We start from the raw sequence: 18,227 nt of genomic DNA on the forward strand, positions 1-18,227 counted from the left end.
GTGTGTGCCTGTAGTTCCAGCTACTTGGGAGGCTGAGGCAGGAGGATCACTTGAGCCCAGGAGTTTGAGGTTGCAGTGAGCTATGATCATGCCACTGCACTCCAGCCTGGGTGAGACACTGTCTCAAAAAAAAAAAAACAAAACCCAAAACACCAAAAACCAATTTAGTTCTTAATCCGGCTGCACATTGAAATCACCTGGGATGCTTGAAAACCACTGACTCCTTGGTCTGTCCTGCAGAGATGCTTGTTAATGGTCTGGGTGTGGGTCCAGGTGCAGGAATCTAAAACACTCTCAGGTAGTTCTAATGTGCAGCCAAGGTTGAGAACCCTGTGCTCCCTCCAGAGAAGGACAAAGGAGGTAGGAGATACTCATGCCTTGGGTGAGCCACCCCGTGCCCATGTGCCCTCCCAGTCGGGACCTTTCCCGGCCTCTGCCCCGCACCACTACTCCCAGGACCTGGGTCTCTGCCCCTCCCTGGTCGCAGGGCTGGGGAGGAGGGAGGATGGGCTCCGGTCGGCTGCTGCCTCTGCCGCTCTCTGCGCTCCCGGTGGGCTCTGGTTGACACCCACTCTGCTGTTTTCTTTCTCACGCTTGTGAAAGGATGGAAATGACCCACCCAGGGCAATGTGGGAGATGAGTGGCCATAGCCAGAAAACTGGCCCCTGCCAGCTCTTGTCTGAGGCATCTGACCATCTTTCTGCCCAGTGTTTCGTTAAGGATTTTTACACCTATGTTCATTAAGCAAGACAGGCCTCTGATTTTGTGTGTGTGTATCGTCCTTATCTGCTGTGGAATCAACTCACCTCTGAAGTTCCTCAGTCCCTGAGCCCCAAGCCCTTGCAGTTTTAGTGTTGGGTCCTGTGGTCCGTCGACCACCTTCTCCCTTCCCCTTGCAGTCCCCAGAGCTGGGCTCCTGGGAAGAGCCGGCAGCCCCTGGCACTCCACCTTCCTGACACCAGCTTGGAGCCAGGCCCTGCCTTGGGCACTGGGCTTCAGGGACAGGCCAGATGAGGGCTGGCTTTCACACCCTTGTCTCTGGGCACTTTGGGGCTGGCATCAGGTCTTGTCCAGGGAGGCCTCCTGCTGGACGTCACCGTCCCTGTGCTGCTGGTGTCGGTCCTGGTATCTGTCTGCAGATGCTGCTGTCTTGCTAGGCCTGTGCTGGGTGCTCTGGGCGTATATATGGTGGCGGGAGGGATAATAAATGAGACCTGATTCCTCCCTCCAGGAGCACATAACCTAGCGCAGCAACGCATGGCACCTGCGTGAGGCTCGCCTGGCTTGAAGGGGAGAATCGTTCCCTCTGCCTCCAAGGGGTCAAGATGGACATCACAGGGGAGGTGCAGGAACAGGGTCTTGAAGGAGAAACAGGAGCTCACCGGGCAGAAGAGTGGGGAGAGACGTTCTAGGCAGAGGGAAGCGTATGCAAAGGGAGGGAAGTGTGTGAGAGTCAGAGGTTTGGGGAACCACAAATGACTCAGCAGGGGACAGCGGAGGTGGGCCAGACCTGGGAGGGAGGTTTACGGGAGCCCAGGGACTCGGGCTTCCTTCCCGGGGTGAGGCGTCCAGGCCGTGTGAGGGGTCCTGTGGCTGGATCTGGGCCGCGTGGGAGGAAGACGGATGAGAGGAAGACCCGGGAGTCGGGGGCGGGCGAGGGGCTGGTGCTGTGATCCAGGTGGAAGGCCCCGAGGCCAGAGCTAAAGCCGAGCGGCAACAAGAGCAAACAGTGGCTGGTTTGAAACCAAATGTAGTTGGCAGAACTGTCCGTCTGCAAATGGGCACATGGGTGGGGGAGAGGGTGGACCCGTTCCGGAGATGGGGAGTCAGGCGAAGGAGGGCAGTTTGGGCTGGATGTGCTGAGGGCAGGGTGCTTATGGGGCATCCAGGTGGGGACCCCCAGGTGTCTGCTGGAACGAGGGGAGACAGGCCAGGAAGTGCCAAGCACCGTTAAAGACAGCAGCCTGCAGAGCTGCGGCGGGGACACGGATGGGAGAGAAAGCCCAGGGTTAGGGATGAGGCTTGGTTGGACTGGAAACCAGCAGGGGGAGAAGCAGGGGGCATAAGTTGGGCGTGTGTGCGTGCGTGTGTGCACGCGTGTGCGTGTGTTGCGGGGGCTAGACTGTCAGCTCCACGAGGACAGGGGTGTCAGCACGTTGGTCACTGGTGAGTCCTGGTGCCTGGCCCGGGGCCTGCATGTGGAAGGTGCCCCCATAGCAGGGCCTGGATGGACAGATGGACGGGTGGTGGGTGGACGAGAGGATGGACAGTGCTCTGTCCACCTCCCTGTCCTTGTCATCACAGAGCTGCTGGGCGGGTGCCCTGTTTCCCACCTCCCGGGAGGGTCCTCCGCCCTCTGCACAGCCTCACCCTGACCGTAGCAGGAGCCTCTCAGGGGTCTGAAGCTCGGAGACCTGCTCTGTGTGCTTGTGTACACCTGTGTCCCCAGCCCCAGGCCAGAGCTGCCAGGGCGGAAGCGGTCACCTGACTCCAGCTGACCAGTCTGTGCTGGGACTCTGGATGTGGAGCCACGAGCCAGTTGCCTTTGGATCCCCTGAACCGAGAGAGGGTGAACCTGGTGGCTGAGTGCACGAGGGCGCCGTGAGTGCTTGCTCAGAGAGCCGGGGCGTGAGGCGCTGGCAGATGCCCAGGCAGAGGTGGACGAGGCCCCGGGAAAGATGAGGAGGAACAGGTGCTGCCAGGCTGGCCCTCTGTGGCTTGGCCACACCTGCGTTGGCTCCACGGGACTCTCCCGGGCGGCCACTGCTCCACCTTGGCCCAGGCCGGTACAGGTAGATTTTGGTTCCTTGGAGTGGCAAGGGCTGTGGGCGTGTGGCCTTCCCAAGTGGTGCATGAGGCCTGTGTCCTCGACGTCAAAGGCCCCCACCTGTGCTCCCTCGGTGTCTCCAGACCCAGCACGTAGGAAGGATTCGGTTCTGTGATTAGTGACTTACAACCCAGGCTCCAAAGACCCACGTGTCACACCGTCTCTGCTGCATGCCAGGTGTCCCGCCAGCACCCTCACTCCACCTTCCCAGGACAAGCCACTGAGGGGGTAAGCTGCCACTGGGATGGACACGTGGTCAGGAGGTGGCAGAGCCAGATTCGAATCCGGCTCTTCACGCTCTGCTCTGCCCGGGTCTCCCGGGGAACCCAGTGGCCTTTCCTCTCCTCCACTGTCGGGAAGAGACCTGAGACCTCCCAGAGCGTGGGGGCCGGGGCGTGCAGGACGCAGGGCTGGAGCCACTGACACTCTTTTGTGGACCCTCGTGGTCCCCATGAGGTGAGCGCTGAGCTAAGGGTGGCCCCGTTCTCGCTCCTCCGCCTGAGTCTGGTGTGACAGGCGGAGGCAGCGACAGCCCGGACGGGGGTGTCTAGGCCAGAGATGCGGGGGCCCCACGACGCAGGCGGAGGGCTCTGTCGGTGCGACCTCAGCTGCTGGCTCCTCATAAGGAGCCGCGCCGTGGCCGGGCCCCGTGGCCTCGGCAGCCACGTCTGGGGTGCAGATGAGCGGTCAGGACGGGACTGAAGCCGCCTCGCTCTGCCTCCACGGTCAAGGGCTCGGGGGACGCTGGAGGGGGAAGGAGGGCACCTCCGCGTGGTGGGACGTGCTCACACGCGGCTTCAGGGCTTTCGTGGCAGCAAGGGGATTCCTCCTTCAGGGACACCCTGAGGCCGCCGGGGAGCAGGCTGCTTCCTGCCCCCTCGCTGAACGCCTCTGACTTAGAGCCAGTCGCCTCAACTAAACACGGCAAAGGAGCGCGCCGGCTCTTTCTAGAAGGCCGACAGGCTGGGGAGGTGACTGTGTGCTCACCAGGGGCCCTGCTGGCCAGAGAGGAGCCTGGGCACCTCCTGCCTCTGGCGGCTTCGGACACAACAGCAAACTGGGGAAAAGAGGTTAAAACAAACGTTTATTTAACAAATTATATTAAGAATACAGTCACACAGTGAAACTTCCCTTTGCCAAGTACAAGAGTCACCTTGAATAAATACGCAGTCAGGACGTCGTCCCTAAGGTCCTCCTCCAAGGCGACACGGTCACGCAGCAGCTCGCGTGGCCTTTGCTAGGGGACAAAGCCCTGCCTTGTGGTGACAGCCGCAGCTGCCCGGACATGTGCTCAGAACCGATGAGAAAGGCTGGCTGCCCGGAGGGTGCGAGGCAGCCTGAGTGGGGACAGTCGCCCCGGGTAAGGTAGACGAGAACCGAGTTCACTGAGCTCCGCTCCTGAGTGGCCTGGAGGCGGCTCCGCGGAGGCCCTGCTCTGCCCCCATCCTCAGGCCCACCTGGCTTTCGCGGAGCAGGCCGGACTCCCCACAAACGCCCAGGCACGCAGGGAGTGGCAGGGCTCTTGCACAGTGGCGCGGTGACCGGCAGGGCCTAGTGGTGGCCCAGAAGTCCCTTGCAGGGCTGGAGACAAAAGGCTCAGTTGGAGGCTGTGCTTAAGACAGGACGGCCCGGCGGGCTTTGGGGCCACGCGGCAGCCCTGTGCCCAGGGACAAGCCCCAGCGTCTCCATCTGTAACAAGGAGCAGGGAACCTCCGCTTCCGGGTTACTTTGTTTTGGGGGAATGACAGGAGAAACGTGCTCAGAGCGACAGGAGCAGGTGCTTAGCACACGTTAGTCCCCCTTCTCCCACCGACCCGCTGACTTGCAAAGGGCCCACAGCCAGCGCCACCGCTTCTCTCTGACACGAGCACGGCCACCTCTGACCAGTGAGCAAGGCCGGTGCGGGTCTAACCTGCCATTTCCTTACCCAACCGCGTTCTCACCGCTCCAGTGGTGGGGCGGGGCTGGCGTTCGTTCTTGGACCTGGGGTGGGGAAACGGGCCTTGATCCCAAACCGCACGTGCGCCTGGAGCTCGCGCCCTGCTCCCGCCCGCTGTGTGCCGTTCCAAGGCCCTTGGAAAGAGGCTTGGACTTTTGAGAAGAGGGAAGGCGGTGGGGACATTGTGCTCTGGCTGGAGTCTTTCTGGGAGGGACAGAGGGTGCGGGGCAGGGACAGCAGCAGCAGTGGGAAGTGCTGGGGGACCCAGGGACAAGGCCAAGGCCCTTCTCCTCTCCAGGAGACCCTGCGCTTCCTTCCCCTCCCCCCAGGAGACACACATAGTGGCTCAAATCCTAGGCCTGAGCCAGAAGCCCGCGTCTCAGTTCCCTCGCGGTCTGCACGGGCCCCCGGCAGGTGGGCGGGTGCACCCGAACGCAGGCACACACACATACACGCACACATGCACACGCACGCACTCATCCTCACCCACCTCTCAGAAGGCAAGAAATGGGGGGTTAGGAGCAGCCTAAAACCTACCACAGATACTAACTTGTCCCTAACACTGTCACTGCTTAATCGTCTTAAGCTGCCATTTACTACAATGTTCACAGTCAATGTTTTCCTCAAACCAAGTCCCTAACGCTATGGGGAAGAGGCTGAGCTCGTCGGGGGCCGTGCAGTTGGCCCCCTGGTGGCCCTGCGGCCCTGTCTCGGCAACTGCAGGAGGGCGTGTGGGGCCGCCTGGCTGGGCCCAGCTGGAGTGGGGCCTGGGGGACGTCAGTCGGGGGCTGAGGGCACCCCTCTTCCTTCCCCAGAAATCGCCCTCACTGCTTGGCTTGGCCCCCTTTGCCTGTGACCAGGGAGCCCACGCTGTTGTCTTGGGACCTCCCGGGCCCATGAGAGCGGCAGAAACGCATGGTTCCGAGTTGGGGAGGAGAGAGGAGGCGGCCAGGTGGTTGCTATCAGAGATGGTCTCACAATCAAGGCATAAAAAGAGGCTGAGGGACAAAGTGCGCAAACCGAGATGAAGGGGGCAGAAGTGGCCACAGTGCTGCCCTCTGCCTTCCCGCCACCCCCAGCCTGCTAGACGTCACCCTGTCTGTTGGCTCTGTCACGCAGGCCACTTGGGCTTGAACCAGCCACCATCCAAAAAGCAGCAGTAGACACAGGCTCTCTGGGTTCCACAGGGCTCCCCAATTCCCCAGAAACACATTAGCTCACCTTAGTGACCTCGGCTGGTCCTCACACACACTCCCACCTCGGCCCCACGGGCCGCCTCTGCCTGCTGCCGCGTGGCCTGGGGCGGCAGGGCCCCCCCCCACCACCGGGGGCATCCTCAGGTCTCGGGGAGGGTGGAGAGAGGTGGCCAGTTCCCTGATCCACGGAAACTAAGAGGTGTCCAAATGGGGGCCGAGGCTGGCCAAGGACAAGCTGGTCCCAGGGCCGGGTCTGGAGACGCCAGGCTGATGCAGCAGTGTGAGGTATTTCGGCCCCTGCCTCATCGTCAGCCGAGTTGGCCGGTTCTTCCGCCTGTCCATTTGAGCCTCAGCCCCCAGCCACCTGTGTGCCACATCCCAGGCACTGCAGCAGGGAGAGTCTGTCCCGGCTGAGGCAGCAGCTTCCATGCCCCTCAGCACACCAAGCCCCACGCCCGAAGAGTAAGACTCCCTCATTCTGAGGCACCAGGACCAACCCCGACGGCAGACACTGAGCAGCGAGGCGGCCCCTCGGGCCAGCGCTGGGCCCCTGGGGCACCACGGCCACTGCTCTGCAAACGTGCGTGGAGTTGGACTCAGCACCAGCGCGATGAGGGATGCCAGCACCAATGGGCACGCGTGGAATGTCAGTTCTGGCCCAAATTCAGTGACCTGGGTCAGAGGGACTTTTCAGAACACCTTGTTCCTGTAGTTCTGAAAGCAGATGCCACCAAGACACAGCCTGGCTCTGAGAGGGGCCGGGTGCCCGTGCGCCCGTGTCCCTGCGGTCCGGGGGCTGGTGCACTGGGCCAAGGCAGCTGAAGCTATGGTTGGCACGTGGGTGTCCCCTAGACTAGCCCTTGGGGGACCGTGGATGTGCACAGTGCCCTGGGCAGCAGGAGCCAAGCAGAGCCTGTCACTGCACCTCCTCCCCAGAAAGCAGCACCCATCTGCTCCCCGACTTCTGGATGGTCCACATGTTGGGTGACAAGTCCACGGGATGTCCAAAGTAGGGGGCAGAGTCCACAGCAGGGCCACTGACTTCTACCTGCTGAGTTTTTGCAGGGTTGCTGTGAAACACTTGGGGCATCTGGCCCTGTGACAAGAGGGACTTGCTCCTCGGCAGCCCCGGTCTGGGATGGTCAGCGAGCCCTGGGGGGTCCCATGCGAAGTGCCAACCCCCAGCGTCTTCCGGGGGGGAAGCAATGGCCAAGTGGTGTCTGCCGTGGTAGGTGACAGTCAGGAGTACAGGGAGCAGACGGGTGTCACTGGGCGGCTTGAGCAACTGCCCGGGGCCCTCGGGACGACTCCGGGGCAGGTAAGGTTTTCGTAGGACAACTGGTCATCACACAGACATGTTAGGGGCCGCTGGTCACTACAGCACACACAGATTAGTCGTGGTTATGAACAATGTCCCCAGGGAGGCGGGGGTGTCATGTCAGGCGAGCTGATGACGGGACGTGTCCACGCAGCTGCCCAGAGTCTCCGGGCCACCCTCGGGCAGGGTGGGAAGGGCTGGCCGCGGCGGGAGGAGGCAGAGGGACAGGCGAGGGAGGGGAGCGCCCTGCAGCCCCAGCGCTGGGCAGCGGTCGGGGGCGGCGTCTTCTCCCCAGGCCGCCGGCTCCTCAGGACTGGGGGATCTGCTGACACCTGGTGGGGCTGGGCGGGAGCCGGGCGGCGGCGCTCTGCTCCGTGCGGAAGCTGTATTCGTACTGCGGGGCGGGGACAGAGAGACACCGTCAGTCACAGGATGCCAGAGGACGCCCCTCCAAGGCCTCAGGCCGAGGCGCTGAGGCCGCCTCCCTGAGCGCCGCGCACAGAGCCCCTGGGCAGCCGGTGCCGCCGGGGCCGTCCTCTGCCTGTGGCGTGTGTGTACGTGAGCATGTGCGGACGCGCCTCGGGCGTTATGGGCTCCTGCATTGGTGCCGGCAACCCACAGGGCGAGGCCTCAGCCCCTGTGCAAAGCTGTGGCGCCACAGCAAACACGGGTGCGGTGCCCTCCAGCGTGTGCTGAGTGCCCTGTGCTCGCGCCCAGGGCAGACAGAGCCTCAGCCCCAAACCCCAGCAAGGCCAGCCTCGGCCGCTAGGCTCGGCCTGCTGACAACAGACAGTGTGTGGGGACCCAGGGACCGTGGGAAGGGCTGCCCGAGCCACCATGACCCCATGCCCTCCGCACCCTTTCGTCCCAGAATTCTCAGAGCCACTCCCCGATGAGGACCCCTCTGCAGCCATACAGCTGGGCCAGTCTGTCCCAGGAGGGCACCTGTCCTCCGCCCTGTGCCAGGGGCCCAGCCCTGCAGGGCCTAAACCCTCTCGCTGGAGACCCCGGCTGACCTGCCTGGCCCTGGGTCGTGGGCACGAGTCCCCCATCAGACAGGTTTAGAAAAGGGGTGCGCACCTGGTGGGCAAGGAGCGCCCCACCCTGGCAGGCACGGGTCTGAGTGGCCTCAGTGGCTCCGTGGCCACTGCAGGCGCAGGTTTGTGAGGCCGGGCGGGGTTGTGGGGACGGCCCGGAACGCTAGGCCACGGCTCCCCGTGGCCATCTGGGTTTCAGGAATGAGGAGCTTAGATTAGCTCAGTGGTTGTCAAACATTTTAAACACTTAAAAAACCTTGAGCAGTAGAATTGTCTTAAAAAGGGCTCTGCTACATGAACAGGTGGAAGCGGAGCTGCCCTAGTCGAATTCGGCCACCACAAGACCCGGCTCCTTCAGGGACAGCCGTGGAGGGTGGGAGGGAGCGAGGCTGTCAGGAAGGTGGTTAAACCGCCCAGCAGGAGGCTGAGCCCTGGCTGCAGGGGGGGCCTGGGGTCCCCGTGCCCCCGCCCAGGCAGGGCCTGCCTACCCTCCCTGGCCACCCAGGGTGGGCGCAGCAAGGGGCCCCCCGAGGGCCACGCTGAGTAAGGATGGTCACAGGGGCTGAGGCCTTCAGGGGCAGAGTGGGACCAAAAGCCACTGGAGAACGACAGCGCGCAAGAGGGCTTTGAAGGCCTTTTTAAAGGTGGAAACAGGGCAGGGAGGTGGGGGCAGCCAGCAGACCACCGAAACCCAGCACTGCGCCCACGGCCACCCCCGCTTGAGGGGCTGACCCCGAACAACGGGCAGACACAGGTCCTGGCTGGAGCTGAGCAGACCCTCGGGGCCCCTGAGCCGAAGGGCCAGGGTGATGCTGACGATGTGACGTGACCCCAAACGGATGGCACCTGCTGCCAGGCGGGTGGGGAGGGCGGGACTCGAGACTGCAGGTGACCTCGGGCAGGTCTCTCCTCTCTGGACCTCAGTGAACGCACCTCTAAAGTGGGGAGAAGCCCCCACGCCCAGGGCCTGCCGTGAGGACGGGCGGAGGGACGCTCTGAGCAGGCCCCGCCGTCCCCTCTTGAAGGGCAGGCACAGCCGGGCGGGCAGGGCTTGGCGCTAAGGCTGGGCGGACGCTGCCACCTGGCGGCTGCTCGGCAGGTAACGGCGGCACGTTCGTTCCCTTGCCGGCTTCATCAGCGCCCGCCAACATCCACCCTGCGCTGTCCCCCAGGCGCACAGGGTAGCAGGGAGGGACACGGGCAGGCCAGTACAGCCCAGCACGAACGCACCTGTGAGGGCAGGGGCTGCAGGAGCAAGGAGGGCTGAGGGCAGGTGGCGCTCCCGTTGTCCGCGTGTGGAGAGCAGAGGAGGGGCATGACACGGAAGGGCACAGAGAACAGCGGTGCGGGGTGCAGAGAGCGCCCCCATGCTGTGGTCTGGGGAAGAGTGTAGACGATTCTGTGACCCTGTCCGTGGGTGTGGATAGGGTGGGCAGGCAGGGCAGGGCCGGAGGCCTGGCGATGTGCAGGGGGGCTGGGGAAGGCGGCAGAGGCGAAGCGATGCTCAAATGAGGGGAGGGGTGGCCCAGGGTCTTGGCTGTGCGCTCTGGCCCTCCGCCAGGCCTGCTGCACCCACTGTGCCAGGCTCCTGGGGTGGCAGGGAGCGCAAGGGGCAGGCAGGCCTCAGGGGGCCAGTGAAGGGAGGTCGAGGCTCCAGCGCCGGCGTGGCCACAGGGCTGGGCTTTCCAGCTGGCGGGTGAGGGAGCAGGACGCTCCCAAGCCTGGGTGAGCAACTGGCTGAGCAGGCAGAGGTGCTGTGGTGGGGACCCTGCGACTCTGTCCCAGTCCCTGTGGCCAGGAGTAGGGGCAGGGTGGCAGGGAGGGGGCGTGGACGGGCCCTCCGGGATGAACTGCTGAACTCCTGTTCCACCCTCCTCCTGGCGGGGAGAAGTCACAACGCTTGTCTCTCCCTGACCTGGGCACACTGGCACCTGCCCTCCCCCCGGGGGGCGTGCAGATTGCTGTCCCCTCCCGCCCCTCTCTCCCTGGGGATTTTTTCCCTTTTTAGGTTATCTTGGCTGGAGAAAAGCGCTACCCAACCCCTCCCTTGTTTTCCCTAACTCCCCAAATGAAATTTCAACATATGTCCCCCGACATAATCCCCCTCGGGCGGCGGCTAACCCTTCCCGCAGACGCTGTCCTCTGCCCCCGCGCTGCTCCGCGTGTTTGCCCAAGAGACTAGGCGCTTCTGGAAGCCTTTCACTCCCTTGGGCAAACACAGAGTACCTTTGAAGGTGGATTTGGGCCGGGATCTGTTTACTCAAGACATTAGTCTCCTGCATAAGGAAAACCTGCACTCGCGTACAAACAGCAAATCCTTTTTGAATTAAAAAAATTTTCAATTAAAAAGCATTTGGCTCGCACAGCCGAGCCCAGCTGAGCGGCGCCGGGCCGGGGCGCCCTCTGGTGGGCACAGGCGGCCATAGCAGCCACACAGCAGCCTGGGCCTGGGGGCTTCTGCCAGGAAAGAGACGTCACTGTCAGGGCTCTGTCTGGGGCATCCTGGGGACCCCAGGAATCCTGCAGTTGACGGCGTCAGGCCTCTCAGGCCACGGTGCGGTGTGAGAGTCCCAGCTTCCCAAAGCCTTTTCTCCGAGCGAGGCCAGTGTCCTGTCAGTAGGTGCCACACGCACCTTCCCGCTACACCTTGGAGGCAGAGTCACTTTGGCCCCAGCCTCATTGGCCAAAAGGGGGTGATCGAACCTCCTGGTCTACTCACAAAGGGGTGGTGAGAGTGACCCAGGGCAATTTGTGTGAAAGCGCCTGAGAGTAAAAGAATTAGCCGGGCGATGCACCAGCCTCACGGGTCTTAACCACGGTGCCGCATGGCCCCTGGGGTGGGCGGGGTGGTTCTGGTCTAACTGGCACGGGGTGTCGGCATGTTTAAAAGCATGCAGGTGAGTTTAATGGTCAGGCAGGTGGAGAACCACTGCCTGGGGGTGGTTAACGGAATATATGACACTAGAGGAAGGCACCTGCCCCCCCCAGCCCTCCTCCCACCACCCTCCCTCCATCCAGTATTGATCACATCAGAGGGCTCCAGGGGAGACTAGGTGTTAAGGGGTCGTTCCCAGCACGTAGGTTTTGCAGATGAGGAAACTGAGGCCCAGGGAAGGATCTGACTTCCTGAGGCCCCAGAGAGACCCGGGCCAGTGCAGGACTAGGCCAGGGCACAGAGAGTCCCCCAGAGGCAGGTGCTGTGTACCCACCACTCAGGAGCCAATGAGCAAATGCAGGTGGATCACTGCAGGGCGTGGAAGGGTGTGGTCAATGGGCCGGAACAGGCCTGGAGGGGCCTAGGCTGGCTCAGAGGCCTGGCCAGGTGAGAGGTGGAGGGGAGGGAACGAAGGGGGCCAACACCCAGGCCAGCGAGAAGCGTCTGAGGCAGGCCTGGGCCAGCAGCTGGGGCTGTCCCAGCACAGGGGAAGGCAGGGAGGATCTGCACAGCGGCCCCACCTGCCGGCTTCTCCCAGCCTCCCTGGCGTCTGCTCCATACGCCCGTCCTGCCCTAACCCTGGACATCCCACAGGCCACAAAGCAGCTCTCTTCTGTTTCAGTCTAAAGGCTCAGCGTCCTCACCCCCAGCTCGGCCCCTCTGGGAACTTCCACCATGGGAAGTGTCCTCTCCTCTGTTTCCCTGGCGTTGGGAGCTGGCGCATCGTACTGGGAAGCCGTGCTCTCCTGGGGGCCCGCAGGCCTGCTGTGCGTGCTGGAGGGGCCCCTCCCCAGGCACTCTGGTTCGGTAAGTGTGGGCACCTGCGTTCTCATAAGGACCCCAGGTGACTCTGCTCAACAGGCAGGTTTGGCCCGCAGGCCTGCTGTGCGTGCTGGAGGGGCCCCTCCCCAGGCACTCTGGTTCGGTAAGTGTGGGCACCTGCATTTTCACAAGGACCCCAGGTGACTCTGCTCAACAGGCAGGTTTGAAAGCCCCGGCACGTGTCCCCTCCCTCAAGCAACTGAAGGGAGGAGCCTGAGGCTGCGTGACACTCTGTGGCCCCATCTTCTCATTTTTCCATGGACGTCCTCGTTCCCACTTGGGTTATGGCTCTGCAGAGACACAGGGAAGGCTGGATAAACGCGGGAGCCTGAGACCAGAGGTACAAGAAGGGCTTCGTCTCACCCGGAGGGAGGCTATGCACAGGCAGTGGGGGTGCTCCTCGTGCCCTGGAGCTGAGCAGGACAGTCTGTCCCTGCCCTCAGTAGGGTGAGGCCCTACAACTGGGCCTCACTGGACACGATACCCAGGTGTCCGGGAGCTGGCAGTGTACGGGACAGAATCCTCGCTCCCTGGGGCTCAGCCTGTGACCGTCCCACTGCAGGCGACAAGCGGAGCCTCAGAGCACTGAGCCTCCCAGCCAAGGCCATGCAGGGGCCGGGGCACAGCGGGGCGGCTGCGCACAGAGCGGTGGGTGAGGGCTCCTGCAAGCCCCTTGGGAAGCCAGTTCTGTGTTTCTGCCCTGGCTCTCCCAGACGGTCCTGAGCTCTAATCCAGGAGCCCCAGCCCAGTCCCAGCTGCAGGGTCTTACCCTGAACGAGGGGTTGGATTTGGACCTCTGTGTGGCTCATCTCCTCTCCTAGCCGGGTTTGGCCCCTGCTCCCCCAGGGCACGAGCCCCAGGAGCAGGAGCCGAGTCTGTCTGGGCACAGCACCCGGCATGGGGCCAGCCCAGACGGGGCCCTGTGCAGTCGCTCAATGAATGCATGGCCGTCACTGGGCCACATCAGGTCATTTCATCACTGCTCATCAGCACCCACCCCTCCCCTGGTTCCTGCTCCGAGCCTAGGACTCCCAAGAGGTCACGGTGACACTGAGGGTCTTTCTCTGAGGGATGCCCGCTGCCCCGAGCTGCCTGCCTCTGTGGGCTCAGGGCACCCTCAGCTCACAAAGCACCTTCCACCCAGGGTCTGGCAGGAGCGTCCAGGAGCAGGTAAAGTGACCCCCTCCCCGTGACAGAGCCCAGAGCCCTGGGCCCCACGCGTGTGCCGAGGTCTGAGTGGTTTCTGCAGGGCTCTCTCCCCACGCGTGGCTCCTCCCAGCCCCCTCCCTGCCGAACTGCCTCCTTAACATGCCAGGGCTTTCTGAATGCGGTTCTGTCTGGAACACTGAGTCCCACTTGTGCTTTTTAAGGCCTAGCTAAAGGGCACTTGCTCTGAAAAGCAAGCCCCCTTCCCAGGGGGGGACTGGTCACAGCCCCCTGGGGCCCCCCAGCATTTTCTATACCCCCCAAGTGCAGGGCGGCTGGGAGCCTTGGCCATTTCAGTAGCTCCAGAGCCTGGCAGAGGTCAAGGCCAGAGGGATGGCAGAGAGAGTGGACGATGGATGGCGGGTGGGTGTCTGGCAGATGGGTGGCGAGAGGAGGAACAGGTCAGGCTCTGGGCACAGCTCACTGCAGGGACAGGAAACACTGGGTTAGGGGCTCGGTTCTTGGACAGGTGGAAGGTCATCTGCTTTTCAGTCCTTTGTGGCAGCAGCAGTGGCAGTCCAGCCCTGGGTCCTCAGGGCATGACCGGTGGGGGGGACACCACACCCATCCTGCGCACAGTAACTGCTGTGTGTCAGGCACCAAGCCCAGCGAGTGTCCCTGGCACTGAGTCTAGGTGAGACTCTATGTGCGGACGGTGTGCATGCTGCGGGCTCACGCGGTGCTGGCTGTGTGGTGTTTCTAAGTAGTTATAAACACTGAAGAGTTAAGAGACTTTGCATAAAATGCCAACATTTATCTAGATTTCATTGAAAAAAAGAACAGGGGGACATGGTGATCCCAGACTCCCATTCTCACAGAGCGAACCCCAGCAACACACAGGTGGGGGCCTGCCAGTCTGCCGTGGTCCCCACCCCTCCCCACACTGTGCCCCGCCAGGCAGCGTGTCCACGCCGTTTTATCACCGTGGTTGTACTGTGTGTGCGCGTGTGGGGACGGCAGGGACAAAGCTACGGAGAACGTGAAGCATCTCTTGCACCCGTGACGACTGAAAGTAGGAAAATGACGGATTGGGAAGACTGACAGCACAGGCGGTGGTGGGACTGAAGAGGCAGAGTGGCTGGGAAGGGAGGCGACCCTGCTCTCGCCTGTCCTGCTTGGCGCGTTGCTGATGAACCATCGGAGTAAACGCCACGCCTGCGATCACAAACAGCCCCCACAGAGCCAGCATTTCAGGACTCACCCGAATACCACCTAAGAAGTGGTATTTGTATTCCCCCCTCCTAGATTATTTGTAGAAAATATTTAAAACCATCCTGCTTGCCAGCACGTTTCTGGGTGGAAACACGAGGTGCTGGGGGGACACTGTGGGAAGGTGCCCCCCACTCTGTCTTGATGCTTATCTTTTCAGACGTGCCAGGCAGCCTTCACTAGTTCATCGTTTTTAGTATTACTTATCTAAGACTTGACGGGTGAAAGTTTCTAAAACCATAAGGGTAGGAAAATCCTAGGAAGAACCTGCAAATGACCGAATATTCACCCTGACTTCCACTTTGCACGAGCAGGCATACAACTCGTGATGGTCACAGCACAGGTAATTCTGTGTCAAACATTGTCTCTGCTCCGGCTTCCCTTCCTCGGGCTCAGCCTGGTTCTCTCACTTACATGGCCACCGTGGGAACCGCCCGTGTGGTGGCTGCTGCTGAGCCCACCTTGCTGCCTGCAACAGCCGAACGGGCGGTGGGGGCGGGGGGGGCGGCTCTAGGACTCGGAATCAGGAACTCTATTAACATGATCCAGCATATTAATACGCTCCAGGAGAAAAAACAGGATCGTCCTAACAGATGATTAAAAGACATTTATCAAAAGCCACCGTCCATTCCTGATAAAAAACATTTAGGAAAATAGCAATGGATGGCTAATCTTTAACATGATAAAAAGAAGGAAAAAAAGGTGCATCTCTACACAGCAAGCCAGAGTGCAGCATTACGGGTTAGTGCTGAAACTACAAACTTCCATTAAAAACATGGCTGAGACAAGGAGGCTGGGGGACCTAACCGTGCCCGCCCAGGTGTCAGACAAAGGCCCACATGACGAGGGACAGACACGGTGCGGAAGGAGGCTGGCACAGCCTTTGCAGAGGACAGAACTGCCTGCCTGGGGAACCCAAGAAAAGCAAGTGAAGAGCCATCAGAAACAGTAAAAGCTGTGGTGAGACAGCTAGTTCCAAAAATAATACACAAAAGTCAATAGTTTCTTTATATGTAACTGACAGAAAACAGAATGAAAGAAAAGATCCTGTTCACAAGAACCACAAAAACATAAAGCGCCTAGGAAGAACCTAAAAAGAAATGTGCAGAATCTTACGGAGAAAACCATTCTGCTCTGCTGAGTAACAGAAACCCCGGCCGGGGTGAACAGGAGGCGCACCCTGCTCCTGCAGAGATGCCATGTGAAACGCCATTCATCCCTCACCAATCGATGGACTCGACACAGTTCCAATAAAAATCCAGAATGGATTTTTTTGGAACTTCCTTCCCCCCAAAAGATTCTAAAGTTCAGCTGGAAGAACAGTCATGTGAATATAATCAAGAAAATTTTGGGGGGAAAGAAGAGAGAACTAACTCTCCCATATATTAAAACTTATTATAAAGCTATAAGATTCCAAACAATGTGCTAATATAAAAATAGAACAATAGAGCAGAACAGAGTCAAGTAAAATATCTGCTGGTCCACTTATATATGAAAACATATGATAAAAACGGCATTTAAAAGTCACAGAAGAAAGAACTCTAATGTTAAGAAAACTAGTTAACAGTATAGGACAAAATAGAGCTGGTTCTAGTTCTTACCTTGTCATAAATTTCAGATGGATTAAGAGGTTGAAAAGCATGTCATATTTTAATATATTAAAATATATAAAAGAGTAGGAGAAAATAAGGGTGACTTTTTTATAATCTGAGTGTGACACAAAGCCAAAACCAAAACATTAAAACAAAGACAGAATTGCCCACAGAAATTTAAAAACCTTTGTATAGAAGAACATATCATTACCAAGGTGAAATGACACTGATTAAAGTGTGTACGTATTGGAACTTGTGGTGGAGAAAAGGCTGCTGTCTTTGAAACATAAAGAGCTCTTAAAAACAACCTGGAAAGCTCAATAGGCCAACAGAAAATCACTGAGCACAGAGCAAACAGAAGAGGTTCACAAGAGAAATGCAGACAGTAATAGGCATGAAAAGATGTTCCACTCTAAAAGTACGTGAAAGTTATTAATTAAATGACATCGGATATTAAAAATCCCTGGGATGCTTGGCTGGAGTGAGGATGTGGAGGGAGACCCCTGCAGGCACCACTGGTGGGCTTCCAATGGGCCCACCCTTTTGGGGCGGCAAATGGTAATATTAATACATACAGTCTTCTAAAGAAAGGCCCAGGGGAGCAGAGGAGCATGTACAAGGAAATCTGCAGCAGCGTAGCAGTGAATAATTGGAAACGACTCGGAAGTCAATCAACAGTGGATTGGTGAAATAAATTATGGCATAATCATAAAAGGGAACAACATGTAGTCATTAAAAAGAACGAGGCAGATCTGCAAACTGACATGTGAAGATGTACAGGAGGTACAGCAAGTGCAAAAGCAAGCACAGAATGTTGTTACGTGAGCCTGCCAAAGGTCTGCGTGTGCGTGCATGTGCACCCAAGAGCTGATGGGCAGATGCTCATCCTTTACATGTTCCCACAATGTCTGCATTTTTATAAACGTGTACAACGTTGGGACTCAGGGGAAAACACTAAATATCAAAAACATCGATTCCGATGGGCAGGTGGCTGCTTAGGACGACAGGCTGCGCCGAGGTCTTCCACAGCGGATGGGCGGAGAGTCACTCCTGTCTGGCACCACACAGCGGTTCCTGGACTGCGGGCAGACTCCCGAAGCGTCCGTGGAGCCGTGGTCCCAAGCTGCCTCTCACATTCCGAAAGAAGACTACGATTTCTTTTGTGCCTTCAGAAAGGCCATCTATTCAACTCATTTGTCAGGTTTCTTTGTTTTGGGCCAGAATCAACTCTCTGAAAGCTCCATGGGAACGAGTAGCAGCTCCTTGTCTTTGAGCAACAAATAAAAGGGAGAGCAGAGTAGGCTAACTTCTATTATTTACCTTATTTTCATTTAATAGATGACGCAGGCAGATTTCTTTCCAAAAACATTTCAGCTGCCTGACTGCAAAAGAAGTCAGGATTCTGGGTGGCGAAAACGTTCCATCTCAAAGGCAGAGAAAAGGCACCGTGCTTCCTGCTGCAGTTTAAGGTCCTACCACTAGATGGTGCAAAGGGACCACACATTCGCAGGCTGCACCGTGTCCCTGCACAAAATCCGTGAACATTAACAAGCACAATGAAAGCTTTCCAAAAGCAGAGAGAATGAACAACTGTGCTGGAATATGAACATTTTGCTCTTATAAAGCCAGGACTCTGCCATTTCATTACTGATACAAAAATCTTCTGGCTCTTTCTTTCTTCCTGCTGCATGTGGGTCCCCGTCAACTCTAACCTCACACTGGAAGGGTCTGCGGAAGCCCAGGTGAAGCGGACGTCCAAAAGTTGAATTTGAACATTCTTTCTACCTCGTGCTGCCAAATGTATTTTCATTAATTTCACCTCAATGTCGTGACGTAAATGCTGGTGGAATCGGCCCCAAGCTAAATAAGCAATAAGCCCCATTTTTCAACACGCAAACACATAAAGATGTCAGCTCAAACTGTTTACTAATTAACACTTAAAAAGACACAAATTAGATATGCGTGGCTAAGAGCAATTATAATCAAGACGAATTTCTCTAGTCATTTGGGAACTGAAAAAAAATGCCTAATTGCTGGAACCAATGTTTTAAAAACTGAAATCACGCCAGTTAGCAAATATGTTCATTTAAAGAACATTCCACGTGACTACACTCTTGAGGATTGACTACAAACATGAGAACAAGGA

General features: G+C 58.9%; 1 protein-coding gene across 2 annotated transcripts in view; it reads right to left on the reverse strand.

Annotated features, from left to right (window-relative positions):
• Positions 1–3,894: 3,894 nt before the first annotated feature.
• MVB12B (multivesicular body subunit 12B) overlaps positions 3,895–18,227 on the reverse strand; it is a 158,888-nt gene continuing 144,555 nt past the window's right edge. For both annotated transcript variants that reach the window (XM_045562329.1, XM_045562332.1), the window contains exon 10: positions 3,895–7,674. In XM_045562329.1, the coding sequence (XP_045418285.1) occupies positions 7,588–7,674 (87 nt within the window). In that variant the 3' untranslated portion in view covers positions 3,895–7,587. The remainder of the gene's footprint in view (positions 7,675–18,227) is intronic.

The sequence above is a fragment of the Lemur catta genome, chromosome 10 (genome assembly GCF_020740605.2).
Source record: "Lemur catta isolate mLemCat1 chromosome 10, mLemCat1.pri, whole genome shotgun sequence".
Taxonomy (NCBI): Eukaryota; Metazoa; Chordata; class Mammalia; order Primates; family Lemuridae; genus Lemur; species Lemur catta.